Here is a 27,880-nt window from a genome sequence, read left to right on the forward strand (position 1 = left end):
CAGTCTCCAATACCAAACTCTCTACAACTACAAAACTTTCTCAAAGGGAAACCAAATCAAAACATAGAAGAAAGGTGCTAATCACATTTGAATCAATTTAATTCAAGTTATTAGATTTTAGCAATTGTTGATAGAGAGTTTACATAAGACTTACCAACTAGAGAGTTTACTTATGCTTTACCAACTATAGAATTTTGCAATCATTTTGATAGAGCGTTTACATAAGCTTTAACAACTAGACTCAAGATATTTTTGAGTACCATGCAAAAAAAAACTCAAAACTTTGCTTAAACCCTATGCTTTTAGTGATTTTGTTATTATTAAATGGAGAAACAAATGGGGCAATGTATAAAAATCGAATTACATGAGGCACTATATAATATCCATTAGAATTTAGAACTTGATCCCCCCGTACAAATACCAAGATAATGCCTTTATTAACACGTTAATGAAGGTAATGTATGAATAATCTATCGAGCAAAATAGTTAATAAATAATGTCTTTGGGAATATGATAACATGCAAGTTGATATGCCACAACTTGTAGCATACCAAAAAATTAATGTGTTGACATTAGGATGCAAAGTTGCCTCTTCATAGAATGGTCGATTGATCGGGTCCTTAGGTTGTCCTTCAAATATGATAACATGAAGGCTAGTGTGCCCTTTGGAGCTCTGTTCATTTGCTTGTCTCTTTGACTGCTCCCTCGTGCACAAGAGCATGCTTCAACTGAGAGGCTTGGTTAGGTGAGAGAGCACAGATTTATGCTTCAAGAAGTGACGAAAGTGAAGTAGGAAAGAAGTGCGCGATGGAGACCCATAATATAACGAAACCTCGTGCCAGTAGTTGAGAGATGATGAGAGTACACAACTCTGGGATCAATTTAATGCGTTATAAAGGGAGTGCCACAAGGTAAGTGTGTGATGAGAATAGAGAGATGATTAATATTTTACAGAAGCCTTAATGATGAGAATAGACGGATGATTAATATTTTACAAAAATCTTAAGTAATAAGAGGCTTTGGTCTTGTCTTTGGTCGTATCCTCTTTGCTCTTTCATTTCCCTCCGGGTCTGTTTGGCCAACTCGTACACACAAACGCAAGATCACAAACACGAAGAAACAGAGCAGCAGCACCAGTAGAACCTTCGCCTCTCGCCCCTTCCTTGCCTTCGTCATGGGTGATCCCAGTAGCTCCTCCTCTTATTGCTCCCACTGGTAAGTTTCCCCTGCTTCAATTTTGCCTTCTCCTCCCTCTTTTTATACATCAAAATGTACCCTTTTCCTGCCCCGCCCCACTGCACCTTCTGTTGACCGGCTCAGCGCTTGTCGGTACCCTGTCTTGTCGAGCCATTTCTGGCTTGACTTGACCCTCCGACTCGTCATTGGAGTTCGGCGCTCTAACGTTGGAGAGTTCCTTTCCTATCGCTTTGTTGGAGGCTAATCACATCGCCCATCACCGTTTCCGAGTGGATCGCCCCACTGACGGTTTAACGAAGCGCATCCCTACGGTGCAATGTGTATCTAAATCTAATGATCATGTAGTTTGAGGCTTACCGATCGTACACAAAATGAGGTGCCCGGCATTTTATCCTTATGATTATTAATTAGATGCCCTTAATATTTTGGGCTGGAGATCTAATTCTTGATGATGATAAAAGTAGCCCTCAACCTACAACATTATAGTGTGGTTGCAACCCATAAGCTTTCTTTTTAATCGGCAAGGTTTCAATCTAAAGGCTTGAATAAAGAAAGCCTCAACTTCAATCGTTTTTCTCTTTCTTTTTTCGGCAAGATTTAAATCTAAAGTCTTGGATAAAGAAAGCCTCAACTTCAGTCATTATGAAGCTTTTTTCTTTTGATGTATAGATTCACTTGCAAGACTTTTTCCATTATGTACGCTAATTGGCTAATCAAGCTTTTTAAAGGTCGGTAACAATTTTGGCAGCATGGTGGGGGGTTGACTTGGTTTTTATCAATGTTAGCCAAAGAAGAGACATTGATGCATCTTAAGCAGTAGGTTCAAACATCCGGCTCTGAGGATATTGAATTGCCGAAGACATAAGGCAAAGTACAAAGGATTGATGCATTGTAAGACATATCTTCATGCTCAAAGAATGGCATTCCAGGTTGCAATTCTAATTGAATTTCTTACATGAAAAGAGTGGTCAATATAGGCAAGGCTTAGCTCTCTTGCCAAACAAATCATGTAAACAAAGGAGGTCCCCGGCGTTACGACCTACAACAAGGGGGTTGCAATAACTCCTTAAGGGGCACCCTTAAAAGCTATTACGCTTCCCAGTGATGAATGAAGCATGTCATTTGTAAGTGCACACATTTTCTACAGTAGGCTGTATTTATGGTTTTCCTGTGCCTACATTAACACTGAAATTGAATGGGTTAGACGTTTGATCTTTTTGGACTTCCTGGCAGCTGTAAATAATGTGAGGTATTAGGTTGGCAGTCTAATTACTAGCGTACTACACAGAGCTCAAAACATTGTCGATAATCTGTGCATATTGCAAAGCAGAAGTAACAAATAGCAAAGACTATGTGCAATCACATGAGACAGAAGGTTTGGTTCTTGAGGAGAAGAGGATCATCTATGCTGGGATTTGTAGGGTTACGTAAGCCTAGACTTGGTGCCATTACATTTGGGATCCGTCAGGCAGTCATGTGCGATGAGTTGAAGAACTTGATGGTGACTGTCCGTGCTCTATTTTCTAGAGAGGGAGAGGGTTGCCAGCTTATTGGGTGTCTGATGTGAGGGCCCATTAGCCTCAGAACGTTGAGCTGCAAATCTTGCCAAGGTTTTTAATTGGTAGTACAATATTTAGAATGATTGGGGGCCAACGTACTGAGGCATTGTAGCATAGATTCTAGATAGTCATTAACAGATTGAGTCCAATGCAAAGTCTTTGACTTTATCTTAAAAAAACGTGTGTTTTTTCAAAACACTTGAGAGGTAAGAACATTGTTACCATAACACTATTGTCATTTGCAATATTTTGTAAAATTTGCCCACAGCTCATCATTAATGCATGCCCTACAATGATACCAAAGTAACAATAGAGTTGTATAATCTTGAGATCAAAATTTTCAGCATCTAGTGCTTTCATGCATTTCCTTCTCCCAAACAGTTTCTAATGGGCTTATTAGGTATACCAATAGTGGGCCATTGAACTCCACGTTCCCATTGAAGCCGTCTTTAGATGCATGCAAGGTCCACAACATATCTTCGTACTTGCAATCTAATATTTTGACAAGGCCGAAGTATTGAAGCTCCTTGATAGATGTTGTTTGTAATCAAGGTCCTGCTTTGGTGTGATCTATTCTTTTGAAATCTAGCATTTATTGTTGGGTTGCATCATCATTTAAGTGTCTAGCAAGTTCAAGCCAAATATGGGGGGACACCAGAGAAAAGAAGCACAAGATGCTACTTGAAGGGCATGATAGGAAATTTACAGCAGCTTCTTTTTTTCAAATTATTTGACACTTTCGGGCATCAAAATAACACCAAGCCATATAGACTGCTAGATGCAAAATTTGGCGCAAAGGGTAATGCTGTATCAGAAACATCAGAAATTAAAAAAACATTAGGGCCATCATTTATAGTAGAAGAGGTGGTGAAAATGAATAATATAAGGATAATGGTGGTAAAAAGGAATACTATAAGGATAATGGGACTGTTAAATGATAAGGAGTTGCTCTTAAGTGCCATGGAGATCTTTGATGTTACTCAGGAGGAGAGAAACAACAGCTATGATGTGGGGCAATTTGAGTTTGAATCATGCACAAAAAGTCATCAATAAGCACACTCTCAGAAAAGAAAAAACTTTGAACAAGGGCTTTTTTTGCATACAGTTACATCCCAACTAGTGGTTTGCCTTATTTAGTTGGATGATTCATTGGTTAGCACACCGATGTGGCTAACTGGTTAGCCCCTAGTCAGTTAATCTTATTTGGTTAGCACACAAGTTGATAGCCTAGAATTTGGTGGTCAAAACCACTAACCCCCATGGTTTGGGTCAGAAAGTCATGGTTTAGGCTCATGGTTTGATGAACCATGATTTTGCTAAGCCATGGTTTGGGTACATAGATTTAGCAATTGATTGTTTTTCATGTGGAGCTGTGGTGCTTCAACTTTCCTGCATTAGGATGCTGGCGATTGCCGTGCCCTTCTTGAACCCATATGGTCGGGTTCCACAACCTCAGCCTCATCCATGTGCTCTGGCTGCTCCACATCGGGAATGGCTGTCAATGCATGTATGGGCCATGACACATGAAACACTGGATGCATGGTCCATGTCTTCGGCAACTGAAGCTTCATAGACGCATCATTGATGATCTAAAGTATTAGAAAGGGTCGAAAGCTTCGATGTGAAAGCTTAGGGAACTTCTTCCCAATCAGCTGGACGCACAGCCTCATGATGCGGGAAATCCACTGCGCTTCCTTGTCTCCAAACTTGCGTCTGTCGGCTTGAGAGTGGTATAACTCTTGAGCTTTGGTAATGCGGTCCTTGATGGTCTCCATGATCTATTCATGGGACTTCTGCTCCCATTAGAGGAGGGTTCTTGTAGAGGCTATAGTATCTGCTGAAGGAACTGCGTTGACTGTTGCTGTTAGAGCTGCGAATACTCTTGAAAATGCTCTGAGGCTAGCTTATACTGCTGCATTGACATGGGCTGCTGGAGATGCTTTCCAGACTGCTGCTTGAGGTGGAGTACTTTTGCTGGTGCTAATGGTGCTCTTGCTGTCCTAGATGCTCTTGTAATGAGGGGGAAAGGCCTTTCTATATAAGAATAAGGCTGCGAAAGGGCCGACTCAGTCTGTGGGCTGCAGACTGCCAGACTGGTGGCTGGTCCAATTGCACTGACAGGCTGTTGACCAGGCCACATTTCACCTGACTGGGCCTGCAGTGCTCTGATCAACCTTGATCTGCCACGTGGCAGTCGGGTACCTGCTGTACCTGTCCTACCTGCAGCGCATCCATGTGGAAATCCTGGAAAGGCTGCAGTACTGTACTGCCAACCTGCAGAGACTGGAGCTGACCTGTACTGCTGACATCAGCCATATGTCCCTACTCGTGTGGAGTTGATGATGTGTCCTAAATAGTGTACTTCCTCCAAAAAGAATTTCTCTTCTTGGCATTGATGTACAGCTTGTGTCCTTGAGAAGCTGAAGGACTTGTTGTGTGGGATTTTTGGAAAAAATCAGAATATCGTTGAGAAAGACAAAAACTGATTTACCAATGAACAGTAGCTTTGTCGGGTTGAAAGTTGCAGGTGCTCTGGTGAATCCGAAGGGTATGACCATGGACTCATACTAAGAATTTTCCATGCAGAAGGTGACTTGGGAATGTCAGTTCGTGAATCCAGATCTAACGGTATCCACTCTTCAGACCAATGTTTGAAAATATCTTGGCTGTCCAAGTGTTCCAAGATGTAGTCGATCTTATGCATGGGGAACCTACTCTTGACTGTGTGTGAGTTTGTTGAGGGTGTGGTAAAATAATCAATGCACAACCTGGAATTGCAGTCCCCCTTTTTGAGAGAGGATCAGAGCTGTGTATGGAGAATTGCTCGGCCTGCTTATCAAGCTCCTCCTCCATGGCATTGCTGAGCCGGTAGGGGTGCTGGCTGGGTGGCATTGCTTTGGCTACGAGCTCAATATTATGATCCTCCAGTTGAACTTATGGGGTAAGTTGGAAGTGAGAAATATCTTCTGGTACTCCCACAATAAGGCCTCCTAAATAGCTGAAATCGATGGACCAGAAGAAACATCTTGAAGCCAAGGAATAAAATTCTTACCGATCGCTGGAATGGTGAGATCCAACCCCTTGGTCTGATACTTTGGTCAGACCTTGAACTGATGCCACCATCGGGCTCCCAAGATGACTTCCGCTGCCTGTGTTGGTGCGACCGTTATTGGCCACCTGTCGACCCATGTAGAAATCTTCAAGACGGCATTTTTGTTTTTTTCCACACTTTGGCCTGTGAATGCTCCATTTAAGGCCATTGTATCTATTGGTGACAGAAGAAGCGGAGCGTGCTTTGCTGCCTTCGTGTAGGATATGCCCTTCGAACTCCCATAAATGTCACTTTTGCTACGACAAGGCATGTCTTTGGTGGAGTTGTATATGGGATTATGCCATCACAATGGTGACACATCATACATGGCAGCTTGCTGCTAAACTCACTATTGTTTATCGGATCAATCCCAATGCGCCACATGGCATACTGAGCAAAGCTTGAACTGAAAGACCTACAAAATGAAAACACACCATATTTTAACACGTGAGTATTCAATTGTGACCTACTCATCAAGCCCTATCCAAAGGACACTACGTATAACAAACTAACTAGCCTTGGTTATAGTCCTCCCCATCCAAGATAAGACCTGTCCTCTTTTTTTGGAGTGTCACAAAATTATGTGAATATAGGTGAAAATCATCGCTGCCGCTGTAGTTATTTCCTGGAAAAGTCAGTGTTTGGGAGAGATAAGATCAATTCATCTCCAAGCGAAAATGAAGATGCTATGGCCTCCATAATCGTTGCATCAGCTGAGCAAGTGGGGGTATCACTCCACAATAGTCAATGGCTGCCAAAGAAGCTTCATTGTCAAGAAGAAGACTCCACTTGATGTAGTACTCCACAAAGATTTTCTCTCTGAGACATAGTCCATGAACCCCATAATTTTTGCTGGAATGTATTTAATATGCCCACTATTCATGCGGGCTTGAGCTTTTGTAACATGCAACGGTTAGTGATTGTGTAATTTGCAGCAAGAGCTTTAAATCCTATTGCAAGGTGTCTTTGTGTATGCACCACAGAGAGGGGAGAAAGAGATAAGGGTTAGAGAAATAGAGTGGACGATATTGGGGCACGGTTACTTAATGTAGGGGAGAATTTGCTTTTTTTTTTTTTTCCCAAGTAAAGGAACCTTCTATTAATGCGTGAAAGATTTCATACAAGACACCAGCCCTAAAGGTGCTGAGTATGGAAAAAATCGTAAAAGGCTGAAAGAAGAAACCAGCTTGTTCCAAAGAAACCCAGCTCATTGCCTAGGGGATCTCTGGAACTGGGGCTAACATCCAAGTGGGGGGACTATACAGCCAGCGAATCCCTTGCGGAGTGAAGATGTAGAAAACACCTGCAGGCCAAGCCTTGCAGAAACGAGCACGCCTCTCGATAGTCGCCCTGGAGCTTGGAGTCCCACGCTCCCAAGTGGACGGTAGAGTGTAAATGATATCTTGCCAGATGGCAACTAGGGTAGCCGAGGGTGGAACCGGGTGCTCACCCATCACAAGACTGCAGCCAGCCACCCAAATGTTCCAAGCCGTGATGTTGGCTATCACCTCCCAAACACTGTCCTCCCTAGGAGGAGGAGCTAGGCTATTAGGAGGGACTGCCTCATGGAGTGCAATCCTCTGGATGCTCTGACCCTATATCCAGTATGCTGGGGAGATCTCATCAATTTGAAACGCGTGTCCTCCCTTTGTCAACCAAGCCACCATTCCCCAGGTGGTCTCTATGAAGACTTTGCAAACGTGTCATGATCCTGAGGGCTCTCATTCAGATCCTTGTTGCGCTTCCAGTAAACATTTCACCCTCCTATCTGTCCTCTATAGCCCTGTATGACCTGCCAAAGGTGAAGAATGCAACTCCTGCAGTACCAGCGACTTGAAACCTAAGTTTTGAACAAGATAAATCCTGTTATAAATCATGATACAATATCAGTTCATTATGGAGCTCATAATTTGGATGGTCAAGACAATTAGGGTCCTGCAAATCCTGAAATATTGTGGCAGCTTCAGGATACAACAAATACTCCTCTTCAATTCCATGAATTCAGTCTTTATATATAGACGATAAGGTACAAGCCCACATTATGGAAAGCAAATTAGCCATGATATTCTCCTTTGCCATTCTATTTTCAATGTCAACATCATAGTTTTCCACAATGGCAAGCCACTTTTAGAGAGGAAGTATTTGAGAGTTCTATGATCTGTTTGGAAGCTAAAGTGGTGGTGATGCCAATCTTTTGCAAAATGCTAAAGTGTCAGCATGCATTTTCTTAGAGGCTTTCCTGTGGTCATTTGTGGTATTGATGTTCCTTTTTGCTCCAATTTTTTCACAATTGTTTTCTTGTAACTCAGAGCCTTGCCTACTCTAATCTAAGTACCTAATCTAGAAATTTGCTATGATTCAAAATTAGTTGGAACCTAGCGCCTACTCTAATCTAAGTACCTAATCTAGAAATTTGCTATGATTCAAAATTAGTTGGACGCTAGGTCTGTCAAGCCCTTGTCTTGCAACAGTATGTTATTTTCAAAGGATGCTCTTTGGTCATGCCTACTCATTTTCTTTTGGTGCTTTTTGAACAGTGAAAGAGATGTGCCTGCAGCAAACTTCGATTTGCACTTTGCACATTGCAAACGAAATTTAGAACGTTGCAATCTTTGTGGAGAGATGGTGGCTAGATCTCGTGCTAATGAGCATTATGATGACGTTCATGCTCCTGTAAGAGTATTCTTTACTTTTTAGATTGATGCTTTAAGAAAATCAAGAAAAGAAACACCAAATTTTTGGGTTTATGGAGTTTATAATAGAAATAACAAGAGACCTTTGGACATCAAATGAAATAAAGTATTCTATCGATTTTGACTCGGAGCACTAATTGTGCTCACTTCATTGCATCTTTCAAGTGTAAATTAAACTGAAAATAGATTTTATTTTCATTATGTATATATAGTATGGGACGTAGTAGTATGGCTTTTTTGGTTCATGAATGCCAATATTACTAGAGTTTTATCCAAACTTTTATTTGTCATGCTACCAATTTCCACTTTTAAACTGAGTTCAAATGTGATGTGCTTGGATGTTTGCCACCCACCCCCCAGCCCCCTTCCTTGTTCAATCATTTGATGATATCGAGTGTTGTTCATGGATTTTGTAGATTTTATAGCTATGGTATTGTCTCGCATTGTCGTATGTTTAAAATTCCAAAGCATATGTTAATTTTAAGGAATATCTGCACGTTGTTAGCAATGTTTTGCCTAGTTGCTTGTTCTAATGTTGCTCCAATCAAAATGGGCTACGCAAATTTTAAGAATTATGTGGCTAAGTTCATTCAAATGTGACTAGTTGACTTCCTTATGCACTTCTCGCTTTAGAGAATAAGGTCTCCTTAGTCACAAAGGTTTTTTTCCCAAGAATTAATATTCTATTAAGGGAAACAAAAAGCAAAGTACAATTGAGGTTAAACCCCCTATAATGTGAATTACATGGGCTGCTAAGTCACAAAGTCATCGCTCTAGTCATGGGTGGAAGCTCATTTGCAATGCTTGTAATCGTCTTTGCTAACCTTTGTCATGATTGATTCTTTCACCTTTAGAATCCGCTCTTTGTATGAAATGGATGCTCTTGAGCGGGTTTGTAAAAAAGGAATGGAAGTGCTAACTCCCCCTCTGTGCATCAGGTAATGCTACATACATCTAGCACTTTGCTGAACCTGAATGAATGCCACGCTAAGTGGGCTCCAATTGGAAAGCCTCAAGATCAAGCTGTAATACCTAAGGAGTATCTGCTAACATGTCCTCGTCCATCCACTTCGCATGCAATGATGAATAATGACAATTTCACCAAATAGCATCGTGCAACTTTACCTCTTACCTTCCTTTCCCTATGTGCTATAATTTGCTCGAGTACAAGGATCTCATCCATGTCTTTCACCTTTGGTTGGATCTTCGAAGGCAAATCCGTAGGCACATCACCTTGAAAAGGCTTAAGGAAACTCACATGAAAGAGCATTGTGAATGTTCCAATGGTCAGATAACTGTAAGCGAAATGCTACGTTTTATTAATCTGCTGAGTTACCTTGAAAGGCCTATAGTACCTCATACTGAGCTTAGGGAATAGCCGAGTACGACCCCGTGTACTTTTCAGCCTTGCTTTTTGAAAAGGCAGCAAGACATAATCACCTTTCTTGATGACAACGTCACGCCTGTGCTTGTCTACTCCCTTTTTCTGCTTCTCCTACGACTTCTGCAATGCTTGTTTCACTTTCTGATAAGCTATGTCCAAGCTCTCCACATACTTATCAGCTTCAAAATTTTTATCTTTCGTCTGCAAGATGGGTGGAATCTTACATCGGGCTTCTACTATCTCAAATGGAGCTTTACTTGTGGAAGAATGTACTGTGTTATTGTATGCATACTCCACCAATGGTAAAAACTTCTCCCACTATGACTGGTGCTCCGAAACATAGCATTTCAGCAAATCTAGAGCTGTGAAATTAGCCTCCTCTGATTGCCCATCGGTCTGTGGATGAAAAGCAGAAGAAAATAGGAGAGTAGTGTCCATATTCTCAAAAAGTCCCTACCAAAACAAGCTGGTCATGCGTGGGTCTCTATAGGATGCCCATCCTGTGTGAGGACAGCTCCAATACATTTTTACCACAAGCATCCGCATGCACATCAAAAGTCTTCCTCAAGTCAGGCAAAATCAGTACCGGATATGTTGTAAGCTTACGCTTGAGCTCCTCAAAAGAGTCATTCTCCGCTTGTGTTCACTGGAAAGGTCTTTCCTTCTTGGAAAGTGCATGCATAGGGGCTGCAATTTCTGCAAAATAACGGATAAAGCGACGGTAGTAGGAACATAAACCCAAGAAACTATGAACTTCGTGCAAATTCTTTGGTTGCGGCCAACTTCATATTGCTTTCACTTTAGTTGGGGATCCATACAAACCCCATCCTTGGAAACAGTATGCCCCAAAAAATGAATCTCAACCATGAAAAACTCACTCTTTTTGAGGTTTATGAACAGCCTCTGCTTCTTGAGCTCAGCGTATAGAATCGCGAGATGCTCCCGATGCTTTGCCTCATCTTTCGAAAACACAATCATGTCTTCAAAGAATGTACCCACAAAGGCTCTGTGGTCTCGAAAGATCTTGTCCATCATATGATTGAAGGTGGCCGGAGCATTAGTGAGTTCAAAAGGCATAACCAAAAACTCATACAACCCAAAAGAAGTCCTGAACGCCCTCTTATGCACATCTTCTGGGCGTATGCAAACCTGAGGATACCCACTCTTCAAATCAATGCGGCTGAAGACAGCTCCCTCCTTCAACCTATCCAGAATAACATCTATCCTAGGTATAGGGAAGCGATTCTTAATGGTGATCTTATTCAAGGCACGGTTATCAATACACATATGCCAAGAACCATCCTTCTTCTGAACCAACATAATTGGAGAAAAAATAAGGCGATGAACTTGGCTGAATCAGCCCCTTCTCCAAAAGTTCATTTACCTGACTCATGATCTCCTCCTACTGCGCCACACTAACTCTGTAGGGTGGTTTATTGGGTGGACTACTGCTAGGTATGATGTCAACCCCATGGTCCTCCGGCCTTTCTGGTGGAAGCTCACTAGGCAACTCATTAGAAAAGCAATCTGAAAATTCAGTTAGAAAAACAGCCCTTTGCTTTTCTAAAAGGGAAACAATATGCTCTTCATTTACAGGGGTTCTCTCTCTAGAAAAAACCATGTACGCGGAAGTATGGCTTTTCATTACAAAATTAATGGCAAAAGTCGTTGCAACTCCCTTTTTAATTTTGCATCAATTACATGGGTCCTCCCCTTATGTGAAACTGTAATTTTTCTCTTCTTGGCTTCTATCACTGCATCCCAGCGATGCATCCATGGCATACCCAACAAAACGTCACAACCTGCAAGTGGCATAACATAAAAGTCTTTGCTGTTCAAGAAAGACTGAATATGCAAGCGCAACTTCCCTATGATAGGTGTGACATGAGTGGTGAACTCCGGGTTAGCCATACCGGCTTCACAGCTTGGTTCCATCTCCTTGGCCCGAATGCCCAATCTCGTTGCCATCTCGGGAGAAATAAAATTGGCCTGTGCCCCTGGATCAAAGAAAATAAGGGCTATTTGATCCTGAACCTTACCCGAAGCTCTGCATAACTGAGTTTCCTCACCCTGGGGCTGTTCACTGTGATCACATTAGGCATCAAACCAGCCATGGTCTTCTGTTTCTTCCCCTTCTGATCACCTTTGCCTGCATCAGCCTTCTCCTCATTCCACTTTGGGCAATCCCGAGACACATGACTCGGTTCTTTGCATTTAAAACATTTCTTTTCTTCATAGAGAGTTTTCCACTCCTTTGGATTCAAATATGTAGCTGCTTTTTTATTGTTTTGTTACCTCCCTGCAACAAATGCAGCCTTCTGATGATTACCCTTCTTCTCTATTTTAGAAAATCGGAACCCATATCTTTTGTCTGTGTCATCCTTCTCGGATTCTTGCTTTTGTCCACCTTTGAACCCAAAAGTCCTCCCTTGCATCAAAGCATATGCCATGCTAGCATTCACCACTGAAGTATAACAGCCCGGCTGTTATACTCCTCTAAATTACAGCAGTTATTGGAATTCAGCTCATGCCAAGCAATCATGATATTCACCTTAAAACTCGTGGTAAACCACGTTGCTGAAAACACCTACTTGAAACCTACCCACGTGTTTGGTGCGGTGTTTTGCATAAGCATAGCTACCACTGAAGTGCATTCCCCTTTAGAAAACTTGCAGCCCGGCGTATTTTGGATGACTCTGTGAAATTCCCTCCTGTGTAGGCTGCATCAAATTGTTGCAAAAAGGTCAAGGCCTTGAGTTTATCTTGCACCCCACTGAATGTCTCAAATTGTTCACCGTTGCACTAGCCTTTTTAAAGTCCTTGGTGCCAAATTATCGTATACAGGTGCCTGGGCCATTGGGAAAAGCTGTATTATTCAGACTATACATCATATATGTCCCATGGGCTGTAAACTAGGCTGAAACCCAAATGTTTGACTAGTAGGCATACTCAAAAATCGGGCTTGTGGACCCATGGCCTGAAATACTGAACCACCACCAAAATAACCTAGTTGCACCGGGTTTTCCATAACTCCTTGCCGTCCGGAAACCATGGACTGAAAATTATTACCTTGAGTTGGGCCCGGAGTAGCATTAGGCTGTTGAAGACCATAGAGGTTTGAGAGGGCTGATCTTGAAAGCTGACATGTGGTCTCTTGTTAGCTTCAACATCTCTATCCCCATCATCGGGCTCCTTTTCTTCGGTTGCACATCAGAATTCAGCATCTTTTGGAAGCGAGGATCTTGTGTGAACTGCGTGAAAGCACTCAAGAAACTCTGCATTTGTGCCCTGAATAAATCCACATCATCTTCATCAGTCTGATTATCCTGATGCTCAGCAACATGCTGGGACTCCTCTCTTGTACCTTGGTCATCGTCATGAGATTGAGACATCTGCTGTTTCTCTTCCTCTCCAGTAAGACTCAGAGATCTCTCCTTGTGAGACATAATTACTGAATTGTATGCTGTCTTCTTCACCTAGTGTGCTGGACTTGCACCAAGCCAACCACAGGCTCCCCTCTTGAAGAAGTTAGGTGGATCCCGGCAATGGAACCACTGAAAAACGTAAAGGGTGGTAGGATCCACTTAATTACAGCATACATAGTAAATTGACAAATAATTATGCACCATAGATTAAATCACAGGGGAGCTAGAGTGCTCCTACTCATAAACAAGGACACCGATTGGCCCCAAATGTTGGCACCCGTTGCGGTATTCATTTAACATTCTTTTGAAGCCAAGCGGATGATTACAAAGGTCTTAGGGAAGCTGCACCACAGGCAAACCAACACCCACAGACTCCTCGTCCAGCCCACCCTATGATTTTTTGCTCAACTCCAAACGGTGAAATGGCATCCAATTACTAGACAACCCTCTGTCCTCAGCCAACCAAAGCATGCAACAGAGACCTTAAAAGCATCCATAGTATGTGCCACACTTGCAATTGCACAACTAGCTAGACACGGTTGAACAAGTGCAAGACAAAGCCCTCAACAGCCAAACTCTGGTGCAATCAATCGACAAAGCACTTCCAAATAGGTTGCCTCAATCTATAGCCTCTCTAGCCACTGCCCAATAGCATAAGTCAACCTTTCTTTGCGAGGAAAGAAACCCAAACACAATAATTAGCCAGCAACCAATCAAGGAACGGCAAAAGCAGGCAAAAAGCAAGTCTTCTTCTACCCACTATCCACAGAAGATAGGTCACTGGGGCTGGAAAACCTTAGATCCTATAAAGAAAAGCTGATACTGCTCTGGCACAGCCCCAAAAGCAGCTTAGAAGAGAACACCCACACCTAGAAAGTTACCAAAATCAGCAGCAACACCCATAAGGCTCCAAAAATCAGGTTGAAATCTCCTGCATAGCTTGGAAAGCTTGAAAAAGCACATCGCAATCTTCTACAACCATCTAGACATCTAAGAAACACTTGGAACATCCTTGGAACAAATCGCAGTCACCTGGCACAGTCTGGAAGGCGTGGAGATGAAATCACAATTTGGAAAAGACACCCTGGCTGAAATCGCAATCTGCAACAAGCTCCTGGATCAGGTGCGATTTCCTTTGGTAGGCCCTGGATTCACTGGAACTGGCCTTGGTTGATGGCGATTTCCCCTGGCAGGCTCTAGAAGCTCTTGGTAGATGACGATTTGGCTCTGGCAGCACCTGGCAGGCTGTGGCAGCTCCCAGCTGATGATTTGGCTCCTTTTGGAATTGATTTTGGCCTTCTTTCCCAAAAAACAAGGCTCTCTGCACTTTTTGGAGTCTTGTGCTAAAATTAGTAATTTTTAATTGCACCACTCTTTTGGCCCCCCTGTTGCACACTTTGGCCCTAGGACTTAATTGCCTAGTAACTGGGCGCATATTCACAATTTCCAAGGGCCCACTATGAAATTTTAATTCCCCAAGTCCCGCCCCATGGCCGGACCCTCGCACCCTAGAGGCTCAAGGCAGTCACGCACAAATTATGGGAGTTGCAAATCAAAAGTCCCATAATTTCACATCCTCTCTCTCGGCTAGGAGACCTCTACCTCGGACATGGAATGGTGCATCCTCCAATGGCCATACCCCTGCAGGAAATTCAGGAATTGGCATCACATGGGCTGCAGTGACAGCAAGTCGTACTCTTTTCCCGGAAGATGAAGTTGCGTGTTTGCTGGCCTCTCATCAGGCTCCTCAAGATAGAGTCTCAGACCTTGAGGTGGACATGCAGTCTTGATATATTGGCTTGTGAGACTACCATTGTATCATAAATGTTTGACTTACAATGTACAGGGTTTGTGTGATATGCAAAAATGAAAAATCTTTTGGGCTTATATCAATAGATTGCAACCTGTTATAGTAGCCTTGCAGGAGCATAATCAGCATAGATATGCTGGCCAGGCGGGGCATTTATGATCTTTTCTATGCAGGTGGCACTTCTTTTTCTTGTGGGGTAGTGCTTGTGAAGCATGCTCTTCACCCAATAGTGGCCTATAATGATGAAGAACGTCGATGGATTATTGTGTAATGTGTTCTTCAAGGAGAGATATGTGAGTTTGCTTGGGTCTATGCACCACAATCCTATAATTGAAGAGCATTTCTCTGATAGGCTATGCTGCAATATCCATGGAGGCAAAATGCTTTTTTATGTAGAGATTTCAATAATGCTACGCATCCCGGAGATAATACTTTGGGTCATATGCACATGCTAGCTTCGGAGCGGCTGCAATGGGCTTAACTTTTTCTTGAATTTCGTCTGGCTGACCTTTGGAAAGAAACACAGCCTTTACTTCGTAGTTACACTTTCCAACATAATGCGCGGTCATCTTATAGGGCTCGTTTGGATCATTGGTACATATATAATGTGCAAAACTTTGATGCTTCACTTCTATGTGGGCTGATTATGCTTTTCTGTATTTGGATCATGCTCCTCTCTAGCTGAAGATCTCTTTCTATGAATTGCAATATGACAGGCTACCTGACAAAAGGCTGCTGCTTATAAACAATGGTTATTTGCAGCATGAGGCTTTCAAAAGCATGGTGCATGATGCCATTGCTCCTCTTTGGGCACTTTCTTGCATTGATGTTGCCTATGCATGGTCTACTTTTGTTGTTTGTATGCAGCATGCCATGTGTGACTATGGCAAGAATTATATGCTTATCCTTAGGGACGATGTAGCAAAGGCAAAAAACACTTGTCAGGACCTGACATAACTCAGCCACATTTGAGACTCGTCTCATGTTGAGGCTGATTGCCTATGTCGGGCTAGATTTTTCTTGCAATGCAATGATTGTATAAAGCTTGAGAAATGGCCAGGCAGAGGACTCTTACTGATAAGGACTCGTCCTCAAAGGCCTTTTTTAAAGGGTTGCATTACAGGAGGCAAAGTGATGATATTTACAAGGTGAAACTTGTGCATGGTAGCTAAACTTCTTCACGTGCTCAACTTACTCAAGCTTGGGTTAGAAAATTTTCTCAACAATTTGGGATTGTCCTTTCCACTTCACAAGTTGTGATGTCGGCACGGCATGAACTACTTTAACATGTCAGCCCTATCCTCACTCCTCATCAGGCCATGCAAATTGAGGTCCCTTTTGAGGAAAGGGAATTGAAGAAGACACTCAAGTTTTGTGGCAAATCGAAATCTCTGGGATGAGATGGTCTTAGAGTGGAGATTTCTGGGATGCTATTTCACATGCACTGTTAAATATAATCAATCATGCTTGGGAATCTCAACTTATGCCAGCTTCTTGGAAAAAAGGATTGGTTAAATATTTCCTAAGAAGCATTTATGTTAATCTTTTGCAGATTGGAGGCCCATTACACTCACACTTGTTATTTACAAGTTGGTTGCTAAGATGATTGTGAGTGTATTAAAGGTTTTTGGCAACAGGCCTCAGACCCTGCTCAGTATGGGTTCATTCTCTGTAGACACATCATAGATAATATTGCCAATGCTTATGTGGGGATGAATATGCCAAATACATTGAACAAGGTGTGCTATTTTTGCAAGGAGATATTTATGATATTGTACAATGGGACTTCATTTCACAAACTATGCAATCATTGGGATTTGGCAAAAAAATCATTTACTAGTTATATGAAGATAGTAAAGCTGTGAGCATTCTAGTTGGCGATTCATCGGATGAATGGGCTCTCTCTTGTTCTGTTCACCAAGGTCACCCTCTTAGTGCCTTGCTTTATGCCAATAGCTTCTCATCCAATGCTTCCTTATATGGATCATTTACTGTCTATTGGTGAGTTTCATGGGCTAGAGATATGTAGAAGGTCTCTGATAGTGCAAGCTTATTCTGATGATTCTTGCTTCCCTCCTTAGAACTTGAAAGGGATGTTTCAGGCCTAATGCGTGCTGTATCATTTTATGGTTTGGTAGTTGGATTGCAAGTTAATTTCAAAAAATCCAAGCTTCTTCCTCTGCATGAAAAAGACTTGCATCATGTTTTATGGCATGGGGAAGTTGTTTCACCTTCACGGCTTGTGCGTCACCTTGGTTACCCCTTGGGATGGACGATTACCTGTTGTCAGCATATAGATTGGTTGATTGCCAAGCTAAGAAAGAAACTGGAATACTGGAAGTTATCTACTTGGCCCTTACATGTCCATTGTTGCATCGTGCAATCGATTTTGGTTGCCTATGTGCAGTTTTACTTCAAGGTGAGGCACTGGCTGGAAATCACGCATCATCTGTGATAGTATGTGCCAGAGGGATCTATACTGCCGTCTTAAGCCAAATGTTCTTTCATTGTAATGCATCCCTGCCTTTCCATTTAAGATGGGAAAGTATATGTTTCCAGGTCAGAAAGCATACGAGTAACAATAGGGGAACACTTGACAGCATGAGCAAAAAATCCCATTGAATGGTTGTGAGCGACCAAAGGCATTTGTAGATAAATGTGAAATCAAGTCACGCATCATGTGTTGGAAAGGCCACCTCCCCATTTGTAAGCCCCCATATGAGGAGAGCATGGGGGGGTTGAACCTAGGGTTTGAGGGAGTACCACATGGGCAGCATCCTGGCTGCCATGTGGGTGCTATTCAGAAAGAGAGAGGGCTGTCACATGTGGGCAGCACTGTTCAAGATAAACCTCAGAGAATAGTGGTGCAAAGACACGTGGACATCGAGGACTGGCTAGAGCATGACCTGCGCAAGGATGCTGAGCTGAAAGACTGCGATGACATGGTGCTGACACCAGCAACAGTACGGACTGTCTGCAGCAGGTGTACGGAACTGTGGCAGGTGTTTTCAGGGCCTGCACATGGCCAGGACAGCGGCGGAACTGTTGGTGCAGGAAGGCGCCTGCATGGAGGATATGGAGGGCTTTATGCCCTGTAACAAAGGCTGAAAAAGGGCCGAGGAAAGACCCTTATATAGGGCACTGGTTGGGCTGGTAGGTGCAGCCAACCAGTCGGTTTTAGGGCAGACAGAAAGTCGGCCCGACTGGTCGGTTTTTGCAGCAGCCCTTGGGGGCTATAAAAGGAGGGCCTCCAGGCCCTCATTCATCAACCTCTGGAGCAGCACTTCAGGGAGCAGGAAGGAGCAGCAGAGCAGCTATGACTAGGAGGTGAGGAGCTGCAGACTTAGCTCACAGAGGGCTGCCTACCTAGGCTAACACTCATGGCAGCAAGATTGAGAAGATCATTCTGGATAGAAAGTCTACAGACGCTCGAGGTGGAGCACGCGGGCTCGAGTCTAGAGATAGCCGGCAGATAGGAGGAGGACCTTGTCATGGCAGCAAGGTTGAGAAGATCATTCTGGACAGAAAGTCTACAGACGCTCGAGGTGGAGCACGCGGCAGATAGGAGGAGGACCTTGTGGTAAGATCAGAGGACCACACCATTGGTGGGACTCTTGGATCTCTCTCTCTTTTGTATTGTGTCCATAGCTTTGGACAGAAATATATTATTTTGGTGGTTTCTCTATCTGGCTGGTTCATTGTCTATTGATGAGTCGGCACAGCTATTCTATGCACATTAAGTTAGGAAGTTTGTGATTCCACACCCCACACCACACTGTGTGAGCTCCTGGGCCATTCTATCAGTCTTCCGCTGTGCTTACCCTGTGTTGGGTCATTCTAACATCATGTACACCCATGGCTGGTCATCCTGCATAAATTGAATCAACATTTCCCCCTTATGCACTAAAATATACATGTGAATATTCAAAATATTTAATCCTCCATGCATTTTCGACAAGCAGATCAATTGAAAGTAATCTGAGAGCTTTATGTCTATGATCAAATCATGGAGTCTCAAAGATTAGGCTCTGATTTTGGATGATCCTGCTTGTCGTTCATTGTTGCTGGCTGATGTTACAGTTGCAAGCTTGTGTAAAGTTTTGCTCCTTGCTCCTTGGGTTACAGCTCATGCAAATTGTATCTGGTCTTTGACTCATACTCTGAGATGATGAAAAAAGGGTTATATTATATTTGGGCTTGCAAACTTCCTCTTTGACAACAGGTTTTCCTATATCGATTTTTGCCAAGGGTGTTTCCCTTTGGACAGATCTTGGCATGTCGTCATGTTGCGCTTGTGCTTGTCGATGATGTTTTGGCCCCACGGGAAACTATGCCTCATCTCTTTTGGCATTGCCAAGACTCCCGAGATTTTTTGTTGCTTGTGCAACAACATCTACAGGCACACTTTTCCACTGCTTGCTATGGCAAGCATTTCTGGTTGTTTGGGCTCCATCCTACTAGGCAAGGATATGATCTCTTCTTCTCTTGGGTTTGTTATTGGTCACTATAGACTCTATGGAAGGATTGAAACCATAGGGATCTTTAATGACCTGTCTCTTGCCAAGTACTCCTTTTGGTGGCCTTCCGTCTTTGATTGTCTGTAGGCTCGGGATATCAATTTTCCTACTTGCTTGTCTTATATTGACATCTTCTGATATGTTGGTAGATCAGAGTCCCGTTTTTTGGGACTGACGTTTGTAAGATAAGGCTATATAGTTTTCACCAAAAATGTGTGCGCGCGTGTGTGTGTTGGATCTTTCTTGGTTGCCTGACACATTACTTCTTCGGCTTTCCCCACTTGTTCTCATCCACGAGAGATGGTCTTACATTTGTTTTGGACCTGTCCTCTAGCCCAGGATTTCTTTTTCAGATTGATGACAGGGCGTTGAGCTCGTTTTCCCTCCACTTCCTTTGGGAAGAAGTTTTGGTTGTTTAGAAGATGTTCTCCGATCCCGTAGTATGATCGATTCTTCTCTTGGTGTTGTTGGGGTAAAGGCACATTGCCACCCCTTTATTAAAGATATGACACCTATGACTGTCTTAAGACAGTCATAGGGGGAAAAACCTAATCCTAATAAAACCTATGAGTTTGTGGTGTGGTCATCACTTCACACCCGCATCTTTTGTGTCACCACTCTCTCTCACTCTCTCCCCCTTTGTACTTCTCCCTCTTACCTTCCCTCTCAACTGGTATCAGAGCCAGCCTCTCTTCCCCCTCTACCCCTGCCTACCCACTCCCTCTACCTCTACCTATCCCCTCGGGCCTCGAGCCCTCAGCAGCTCGGGCAGCAGTGCGGGGCAGCAGATCGGGGCAGCGCACCGACAGCCCACGCGGGTGAGCAGGGCAGCGCGCACGGGCTGCAGCGGGTCTGCGAGCAGGGCAGGGCGGCGCGGGACAGCTGCAGCGGCAGCGCAGGGCGCATCGCGGGCTGCAGCAGGGCGGCGCCGAGCAGCGCCAGCAGCTGCACAGCAGCAGCCTAGCTGCTGCTAGCTGCTACAGCCTCCGGGCTTCGTACAGGGCGGCGCGCAGGCGCGCGCGTGTACGGCCATACGGCCGTCCGTACCGCCGTACGGACTCCGTACAGGCGTCCGTACTGTACGGATGCCGCTGTACAAACAGGGAGCTGCATCAGGAAACTGCGACAGGGATCTGCAACAGAAAAGTACATTTTTCGAAACTTTTTTTTCTCTACCATACAGAGGTACAGCAGGTACATAGGTACTCTGCACAAGTACACCGGTACAGAAAGTACAGCAGGTACAGCAGTTTTTTGTTTTTGGGAGGAGAAAGAAAACGAGAGAGAGCACTCTGCTCTTCATTCAGGATCATTTTCAGTTCTCAAAACTGTGTTTTGAAAGTACAGCAAGTACCTTCGTGTCCCTCGTGCTTGAGGTGACTAGTACCACAGTGTGTGGTTGATTGCACAGTTATCTTGTTTCGGGAAGGTAATGCCTTGATTTTGCAGAGGACTTTTATGCTTTTGCTGAGTGCAAATCTCAGCTTTTGGGTGACATTTTCAAAGGGCTTTTGCCTGGAAGTCTATGCAGTGTATGCCTTGAGGCAGTGTGGAGCTAGGGAGCCCACATTGGTCTTGTTTCCGCAGTGTATTCAGTGACATTTCTTGCAGGTCACATTTTGTGTACGACACCTTGGAAAATCTCAGTTGAGCCACGCTTGGCTAGGGCGCATCGAGTTTACTCGGTCCCTAACTGTCCATCGTTGACAGTGCTCAAAAGATTTTCTCTTCAGTGTCTGTACGGTGGGATCTGTGTTGTTATTGTGTACACAGGGCTGTTTATGCATTGCATTGTTAGGTGAAAGTGCCAGGAGAGCGCTGTATTTTCTTTGCTACCTCAGTGTTGAGGTGTTTTTCACTTGGTACAGGTGTCAAATCAAGGGGCTTTTGCCCAGATTTTGCTTGAGAGCACTTGGGTTACTATTTGAGACCTTCAGATGCCTTTTATCCCTTTGGCAGAAGGGTGATTGCTTGGGATTTGTCCCATTTTCTGTTGCAGGTTTGTGACAGGCTGAAGTGTCTGGAGCCTCTTTTACAGTGAACAAAACAGTGTATGACAAGTGGTTTATGCATATAAAATCAGTGCAATACCTCATCTGAGGTGGGAGAAGTGATCAGTACAGCAGTGTTTTATGCTTCATCAGATGATGATGCACTGTTAAAGCACCTGTGGAACAGCTGCAGCGTTCTGAAATTACTGTTTTATGCCTATTTGAGCACGGTACAGTGTGTCAGAAGGTACAGTAAATGGAGGGAAATTTACTGTTTTGCTGCAGATTCCTTTGACAGTAAAAAACAGCACTATTGAGTGCTTCTGGCTCTTGATAGAGCAGGTTTTTTCTGAGAAATCAGAACCTTATTCAGTCATTTTTTGACTTACAGGGAGTCAGGAACTTTCCTTATCTGATATGGCATCAGGGGGAAGTGAATCTTCAATTCTGAACATAAAGAATTGGAAGGAGCACACAATTATGCATTATGGGCAGAACAGTGTTTGAATGTACTTCTGCTAAAAAAGATCCCACTTCCTTTTCTTTGTTCTTCCCATAGCTTCCTTGAAGCTGGAAGGCTCACCACAATCTGTCAGCATGATAAAATCAGCCACATTATTGGCTCTTGGAACAAACCTGGCAGGAGGCCGTTGTACACGGGTGCTCCTCCTAACAAAATGTTCCGGATTAGGCTGCTGTCCAGCCTGTTCGTCATGCATGACGGGTGGCTGTACCACCATATCTGGCTGTTCTACAGCCCCATCTGCTGGCATATCAAGTGGTGCATCATTGGCAAAATTATCTGGCTGATTTTCAGCCTGTATACCCTCTTGAACAGGGTTATCTGCAGCAGCCTGCTGCTGCATATAAATGGGCATTCTTTGCTGTCCAACATCATCATAAATAACCCTCCTGTATTCCACAGGTTGCACGGGTTCCTTGTGTACACTATCCTCTTTAAAGATGACATCATTGCTGCGTATAATCTTCCGTTTAACGGGATCCCATAACCTGTACCCCATTTCACCTTCGTCACCATAACCCATGAAGATGCATCTGAAAGACTTTGGCTCCAGTTTGGTGCGCAGTTCTTTGCGTATATAAGCAAAGCACTCGCAGCCAAACACACGTAAGTGCTTATATGAAGGTGGCTTGCCAGACCACATCTCCTCTGGCACTTTCAACTCCAAAGCCTTGTTTGGCGACATGTTAATAATGTGAACTGCTGTTTGCACGGCTTCTGTCCAAAAGCCATGGGGTAATGCAGCATAAGACAACATACATCGAACCTTCTCCTGAATAGTTCGATTCATCCGCTCACTTACACCATTTTGAGATGCAGCTACCTGCAGGCAGAAAGGTTTTGCCATGCAAGTGGGTTTACAAAGTCAAAGTGGATTCAAATGCTTTACCGAGGTATAAGGCCAGATTGGTTGCCAAGGGATTTAAGCAGGAGAAGGGCATTGATTTTGATGAGATCTTTTCCCCTGTAGTCAAGATGACTACTTTGAGAGCAGTGTTAGCTCTTGTTGCTCATGAGGGCATGGATTTATGTCAGATGGATGTGAAGACTGCTTTCCTTCACGGAGATCTCCATGATGAGATCTATATGAGTCAGCCAGAGGGATATGCTGTTAAAGGGAAAGAGCAGCTTGTGTGTAAGCTCAAGAGGAGCTTGTATGGACTCAAGCAGGCGCCAAGAGAATGGTACAAGAAGTTTGATGCCTTCATGCAGTCCCAAGGGTATCATAGGTGTGAGACCGATCATTGCTTGTACACCAAACGGGCAAAGGATGGCAGTTTGATGCTACTCATTCTATATGTGGATGACATGCTGATTGCCAGTAAATCTCAGCAGGAGATTAGTACTTTGAAGAAACAACTACATAAGTCTTTTGACATGAAAGACTTGGGTGATGCAAATCATATTCTTGGCATGCGGATTACTCGTGACAGGTCCAAGAGACTTTTGTTTCTGTCACAGAAAGAGTACATTGACAAAGTACTGCAGAGGTTTAAAATGGAGGGGGGGAAGTCTATTAGTACCCCGCTGCCTCCACATTTAAAACTCAGCAGTAAGGACAGCCCCAGATCAGATGATGATAAGGCTGAAATGGCCAAAGTTCCGTATGCATCTGCAGTTGGTTCTTTGATGTATGCCATGGTTGCCACTCGTTCGGATATTGCTTTTGCGGTGGGAGTCATCAGCAGGTATATGGCAAATCCAGGCAAGCGGCACTGGGAAGCAGTGAAAGGTGTCTTTAGGTATCTCAAGGGTACCAAAGACTTGTGCATTTGCTATGGTAGGCAGGATGCATTGGTGCATGGTTTTACAGATTCAAACTATGCAGGGAATGCAGATAACCGGAAAACTACTACCGGTTATATTTTCACATTTGCAGGAGGTGCCATATCATGGGTGTCTCGGTTGCAGAAATGCGTTGCACTGTCAACTACTGAAGCTGAATATGTTGCAGCCACTGAGGCTTGCAAGGAAGCAATATGGCTTACTCGGCTGGTGGGAGATTTGGGCATTACAGGAGATATGCCAGTTTTGCATTGTGATAGTCAGAGTGCTATCATGTTGGCAAAGAATCCGGTCTTTCATCAGAAGACCAAGCACATAGATGTGAAATATCATTTCATCAGGGAGGTACTGGAAGACAAGCGACTTGAGCTTGTGAAAGTGCATACTGATGATAATCCTGCAGATTTGCTCACTAAGAGCTTGCCTACAGAGCGGTTTGCACATTGCCGCCACATCATGGGATTAGGATGAGACCACTCTTATTTTATGGTCTTGTATACAGTAACTGTATATTGCTGTAATTTTAATTCTTTTCTCCCCTTTAGGCATATTGGCCTTTAGGTGGGAGGTTGTTGGGGTAAAGGCACATTGCCACCCCTTTATTAAAGATATGACATCTATGACTGTCTTAAGACAATCATAGGGGGAAAAACCTAACCCTAATAAAACCTATGAGTTTGTGGTGTGGCTCATCACTTCACACCCGCATCTTTTGTGTCACCACTCTCTCTCACTCTCTCCCCCTTTGTACTTCTCCCTCTTACCTTCCCTCTCAGGTGTCATATTGGGCTCTTTGGTCATTGTATCGTGCTTGTATCATTCGACTGTATGAGCCCTCTTTAGTGAATGTTTTTCCCTATTTTCGAGCTTCTTTGCGTCGGTCTCTACAGGATGTTCATTCCCTTGGAGACCTTCGTCAGGCCCAGTTGGAAGATTTTTATTACTGTTTTTAGTTTTGAGTAGTAGCTGTCTCACTTTGGGACAGCTATGAATGTACATTCTTCTTAATGCAAGGTTTCTTTGCCCCCAAAAAAAAAAGTGTGTGTGTGTGTGTGTGTGTGTGAGAGAGAGAGAGAGAGAGAGAGAGAGAGGTAGAAAGAGATGATTTTTCTATCCATGCAGGCAAAATGTCCATTGTGTAACGACACAGTAGAGCGGGAATTGCTTTTATTGCATCAACATGATAAATGTCCTCAAAGAATGCTGGCATGTGGGTTTTGCGACTTTCCCGTGGCAGCTGTGGACTTGGATGCTCATACTGTGCGTTCTACACACTCTTACATCATCCATTTGGCTATCCTAAATTGTGTATAGTTGGTATTTTTCAAGTCTTGTTTCTTTCCAATTGTTGCTCGCTTCTGCATGTGGCCTTGCACCTCTGCGGCTCTTGACGGTGGAGTGTTGTTATCATCTTCTAAATTGTGTAGTTCAATTGTGTATATTTAAGACAGGATCATTGTGGGAATCGGACAGAGATGTGCATACCCTGTGGCAAATATGTGAGATTGCGTGAAAAAATGCTGCATGATTTGCAGTACCATGATAGTAACCAGGATGAAAGTGGACCTTCTTCTAGGTTGTGGTTTGTCTCTGAAGCCTATTTTTACTCCTTCTAGCAATTGTCTTGCTGGTGGTTACTTTTGGAGTGCTCTGTCTCTTGCTTTCTGATCGTTTCTATTTTGTTCAATTGGGTGGGCGAAAGCTTCAGGTCAGAAAAACTGCTTTGACAAGGAAAGGAAAAACGTTTATGCGATCGTTAGTAGTATTTTCTGGATGTGGATTTTCCATTCTGTTAAATGAATTTTGGAATAAGATACTAGATTTTGTTGTGAAATTTCAGGATTGCAATTAAAAGTTGACTATCATGCTGACAGGGATTACACTTCTTGGAGTCAACCAGCAGCTTCAGAGCCTCCCCATCGTCCTCATAACCAGGGGCGTGCCACTTCAAAGCAAAAGCTACTCGTCACGTTTGCCATCACAGGAATCGCCATTGCTATAGGAACCTTTGTACTTCAAAGGAGGGGACCAAATCAACGTCAACAGTGAACACTATGTACAATGTTCCTCAAGTTTCTCCTTTCAAAGTCGTTGTTTGTGCTGAGTTAGTGGAATAGAGCAAAGACATGTGGCACTCCTTATACACAGGAATTGTCTTTTCGTCTAGTGAATGCCATAGCTAGCCCACTGCTAGGTCAAAAATGAAAGCTTGCAATCCTGTTTTGTTCGGACTGTTCTGATGCCAGGTAATTATTGAGTTGAGCTTGTCGAATATTTGTACAAAAGCTCTTGTATTTATAACTCTTCGATTATGTATGATGTAAAAAGGGAATGCATGCTGCATTCTCAAGTCGGGAACTACTTGTGAGGGTGACTGATCCTCAGTGCTTTCTAGATGGATGCCATACAACTGCTACCTGCTTTATGGTTTAAAAAAAGAACGAGCATGACTAATCCCTCGGGAAAATTGGGATTAGGTAGCAATCATTTTCCAAAAAACATGAATAAGATGTGCTTAGAAAAGTTCAAATGGTGAGCTGCCCTGAGAAATATGTTAGATTGCTTTGATTCAGCATCTATCTTCTTTTAAATAATTGAGTTTACCCTTCATGTTCTTGACTGTATGTTAAAGGTAAGCAGTCTGTATTTTTATCTCATATCAGTGGACAAGAAGCAGCTAGTATTATTTCAGTACTGAACGAATGAACTTAGCCTTGGGATATGCAATCGGCCCATAGTCGATCGATTAGGGTAGCTTAAGGCTTAATGACATGGGTCAGAAGAGGGAAGTTAAGGACAGGAAAGTTTGATTTTAGGACTTCCAAACTGAGATTCAACATCCCAAGAAGGAAAAAGATCATGCTAAAATGTAAATCATGGATTCCTAACTTTTTCCTTCCCATGTTATTAGACCCTTGGTTGGTGTGCAAATTTTGTAAATGCTTTGTTCATCACGCCAAGTGTAAAAATTTGGCCTTGAATCTCCATGCTTTCTTGATGTAGTGTGCAACTCTACCTACTGTACTAGGTTTGTTTTGGGACCAAGTTCTTAAGCTCGTGGTGTTTTCTGAGCAGTACCAGCACCTTTGATCTGAGCGCTTGGTTTTTTTTTTTTTTGTATGAAAATGTTCAACTAATATGGAGACTACATGGACTGAATCAAATCCAAAATTTATGGGTGGGTGTTTTTAAGTCTTATATATGTGTCAAATCTTTGTAACAAGGTGGAGGGTCCATTGAGGCCTTGCTTTGAGAAGGGTAGAGTTGGTATAAGGTCAGTGGAAGGTTTATGGATTAGGGTTTGTGGTCGAAAATTCTTTTCCCCTAGTTTGTTTTAGGCTTGTTTTTTTCTCGAATTAATGGGTGGATTTAAGGTTTTTTTTTTTGGTTTGTTTAAAGGTTGTTTGAGATAGTTAGTTATCGATAAGTATGTAGACCATAGAATGGTCTGATCAATATGCGAACACAAATCCATTGTCTTTTTTTTTGTTACATATGTTTATTCAAATGTGATCTAGTTGTGATCCATATATTGTAGTGATATAATGGCATTGAAGGTTGTAGCCAAAGGTGTTCATAATATTTTGCAGTGTTTGTGATTTTTTTGTTTATTGAGCATGTCAATGTTGAAGTCTCTTATGAGAATTTGTTTTTTTTTTTCCCAAGTGATCTATGAGAATTGTTTTTTGTGTGGTAGTAGTTGATAATTTTTTGTGAAGCAATTGAAAGAATGTTTTTGTGTTTTCGGGACGGTGGTCTATATATGTTTATAATCTCATAGTATGTTTTATTTTGATTTCAATTCCGTGTAGTGAAATTTTGTCTAAATTTTGAATGACAATGTTGTTCGAGACTAGGGTACCATTGTTATGATTGTTTATATATTGGAAGTCGGATGTTAGAAA

At 43.0% G+C, this 27,880-nt stretch overlaps 1 protein-coding gene across 2 annotated transcripts; it reads left to right on the forward strand.

Moving 5' to 3' along the window:
* The first annotated feature begins 1,047 nt into the window (after window positions 1-1,047).
* On the forward strand, window positions 1,048-26,509 carry LOC147893469 (TRAF-type zinc finger-like protein). 2 transcript variants are annotated; one of them, XM_087386013.1, is made up of 5 exons: window positions 1,048-1,215; window positions 8,385-8,520; window positions 25,098-25,235; window positions 25,427-25,557; window positions 25,850-26,509. In XM_087386013.1, exons 1-5 carry the CDS (start codon window positions 1,175-1,177, stop codon window positions 26,022-26,024), a joined length of 621 nt encoding a protein of 206 aa, XP_087242139.1. In that variant the 5' UTR covers window positions 1,048-1,174; the 3' UTR covers window positions 26,025-26,509. The 2 variants fall into 2 exon arrangements, with proteins under 2 accessions (XP_087242139.1, XP_087242140.1); XM_087386014.1 differs by having other exon boundaries at window positions 25,427-25,551; window positions 25,850-26,506.
* The last annotated feature ends 1,371 nt before the right edge of the window (window positions 26,510-27,880 follow it).

This window comes from Dipteris shenzhenensis, chromosome 15 (assembly GCF_047967505.1).
Source record: "Dipteris shenzhenensis isolate YYH24624 ecotype China chromosome 15, Dip_SZ_1.0, whole genome shotgun sequence".
Classification (NCBI taxonomy): Eukaryota; Viridiplantae; Streptophyta; class Polypodiopsida; order Gleicheniales; family Dipteridaceae; genus Dipteris; species Dipteris shenzhenensis.

What these genes read in the sequence shown, in the direction of transcription:
- LOC147893469 (XM_087386013.1), top strand. Translation starts at nt 1,175, where the DNA reads ATGGGTGATCCCAGTAGCTCCTCCTCTTATTGCTCCCACTG. An exon ending in ATGATGACGTTCATGCTCCT is followed by an intron (nt 8,521 to 25,097) that starts GTAAGAGTATTC and finishes CTATCCATGCAG; the next exon opens with GCAAAATGTCCATTGTGTAA. An exon ending in GGACCTTCTTCTAGGTTGTG is followed by an intron (nt 25,558 to 25,849) that starts GTTTGTCTCTGA and finishes TCATGCTGACAG; the next exon opens with GGATTACACTTCTTGGAGTC.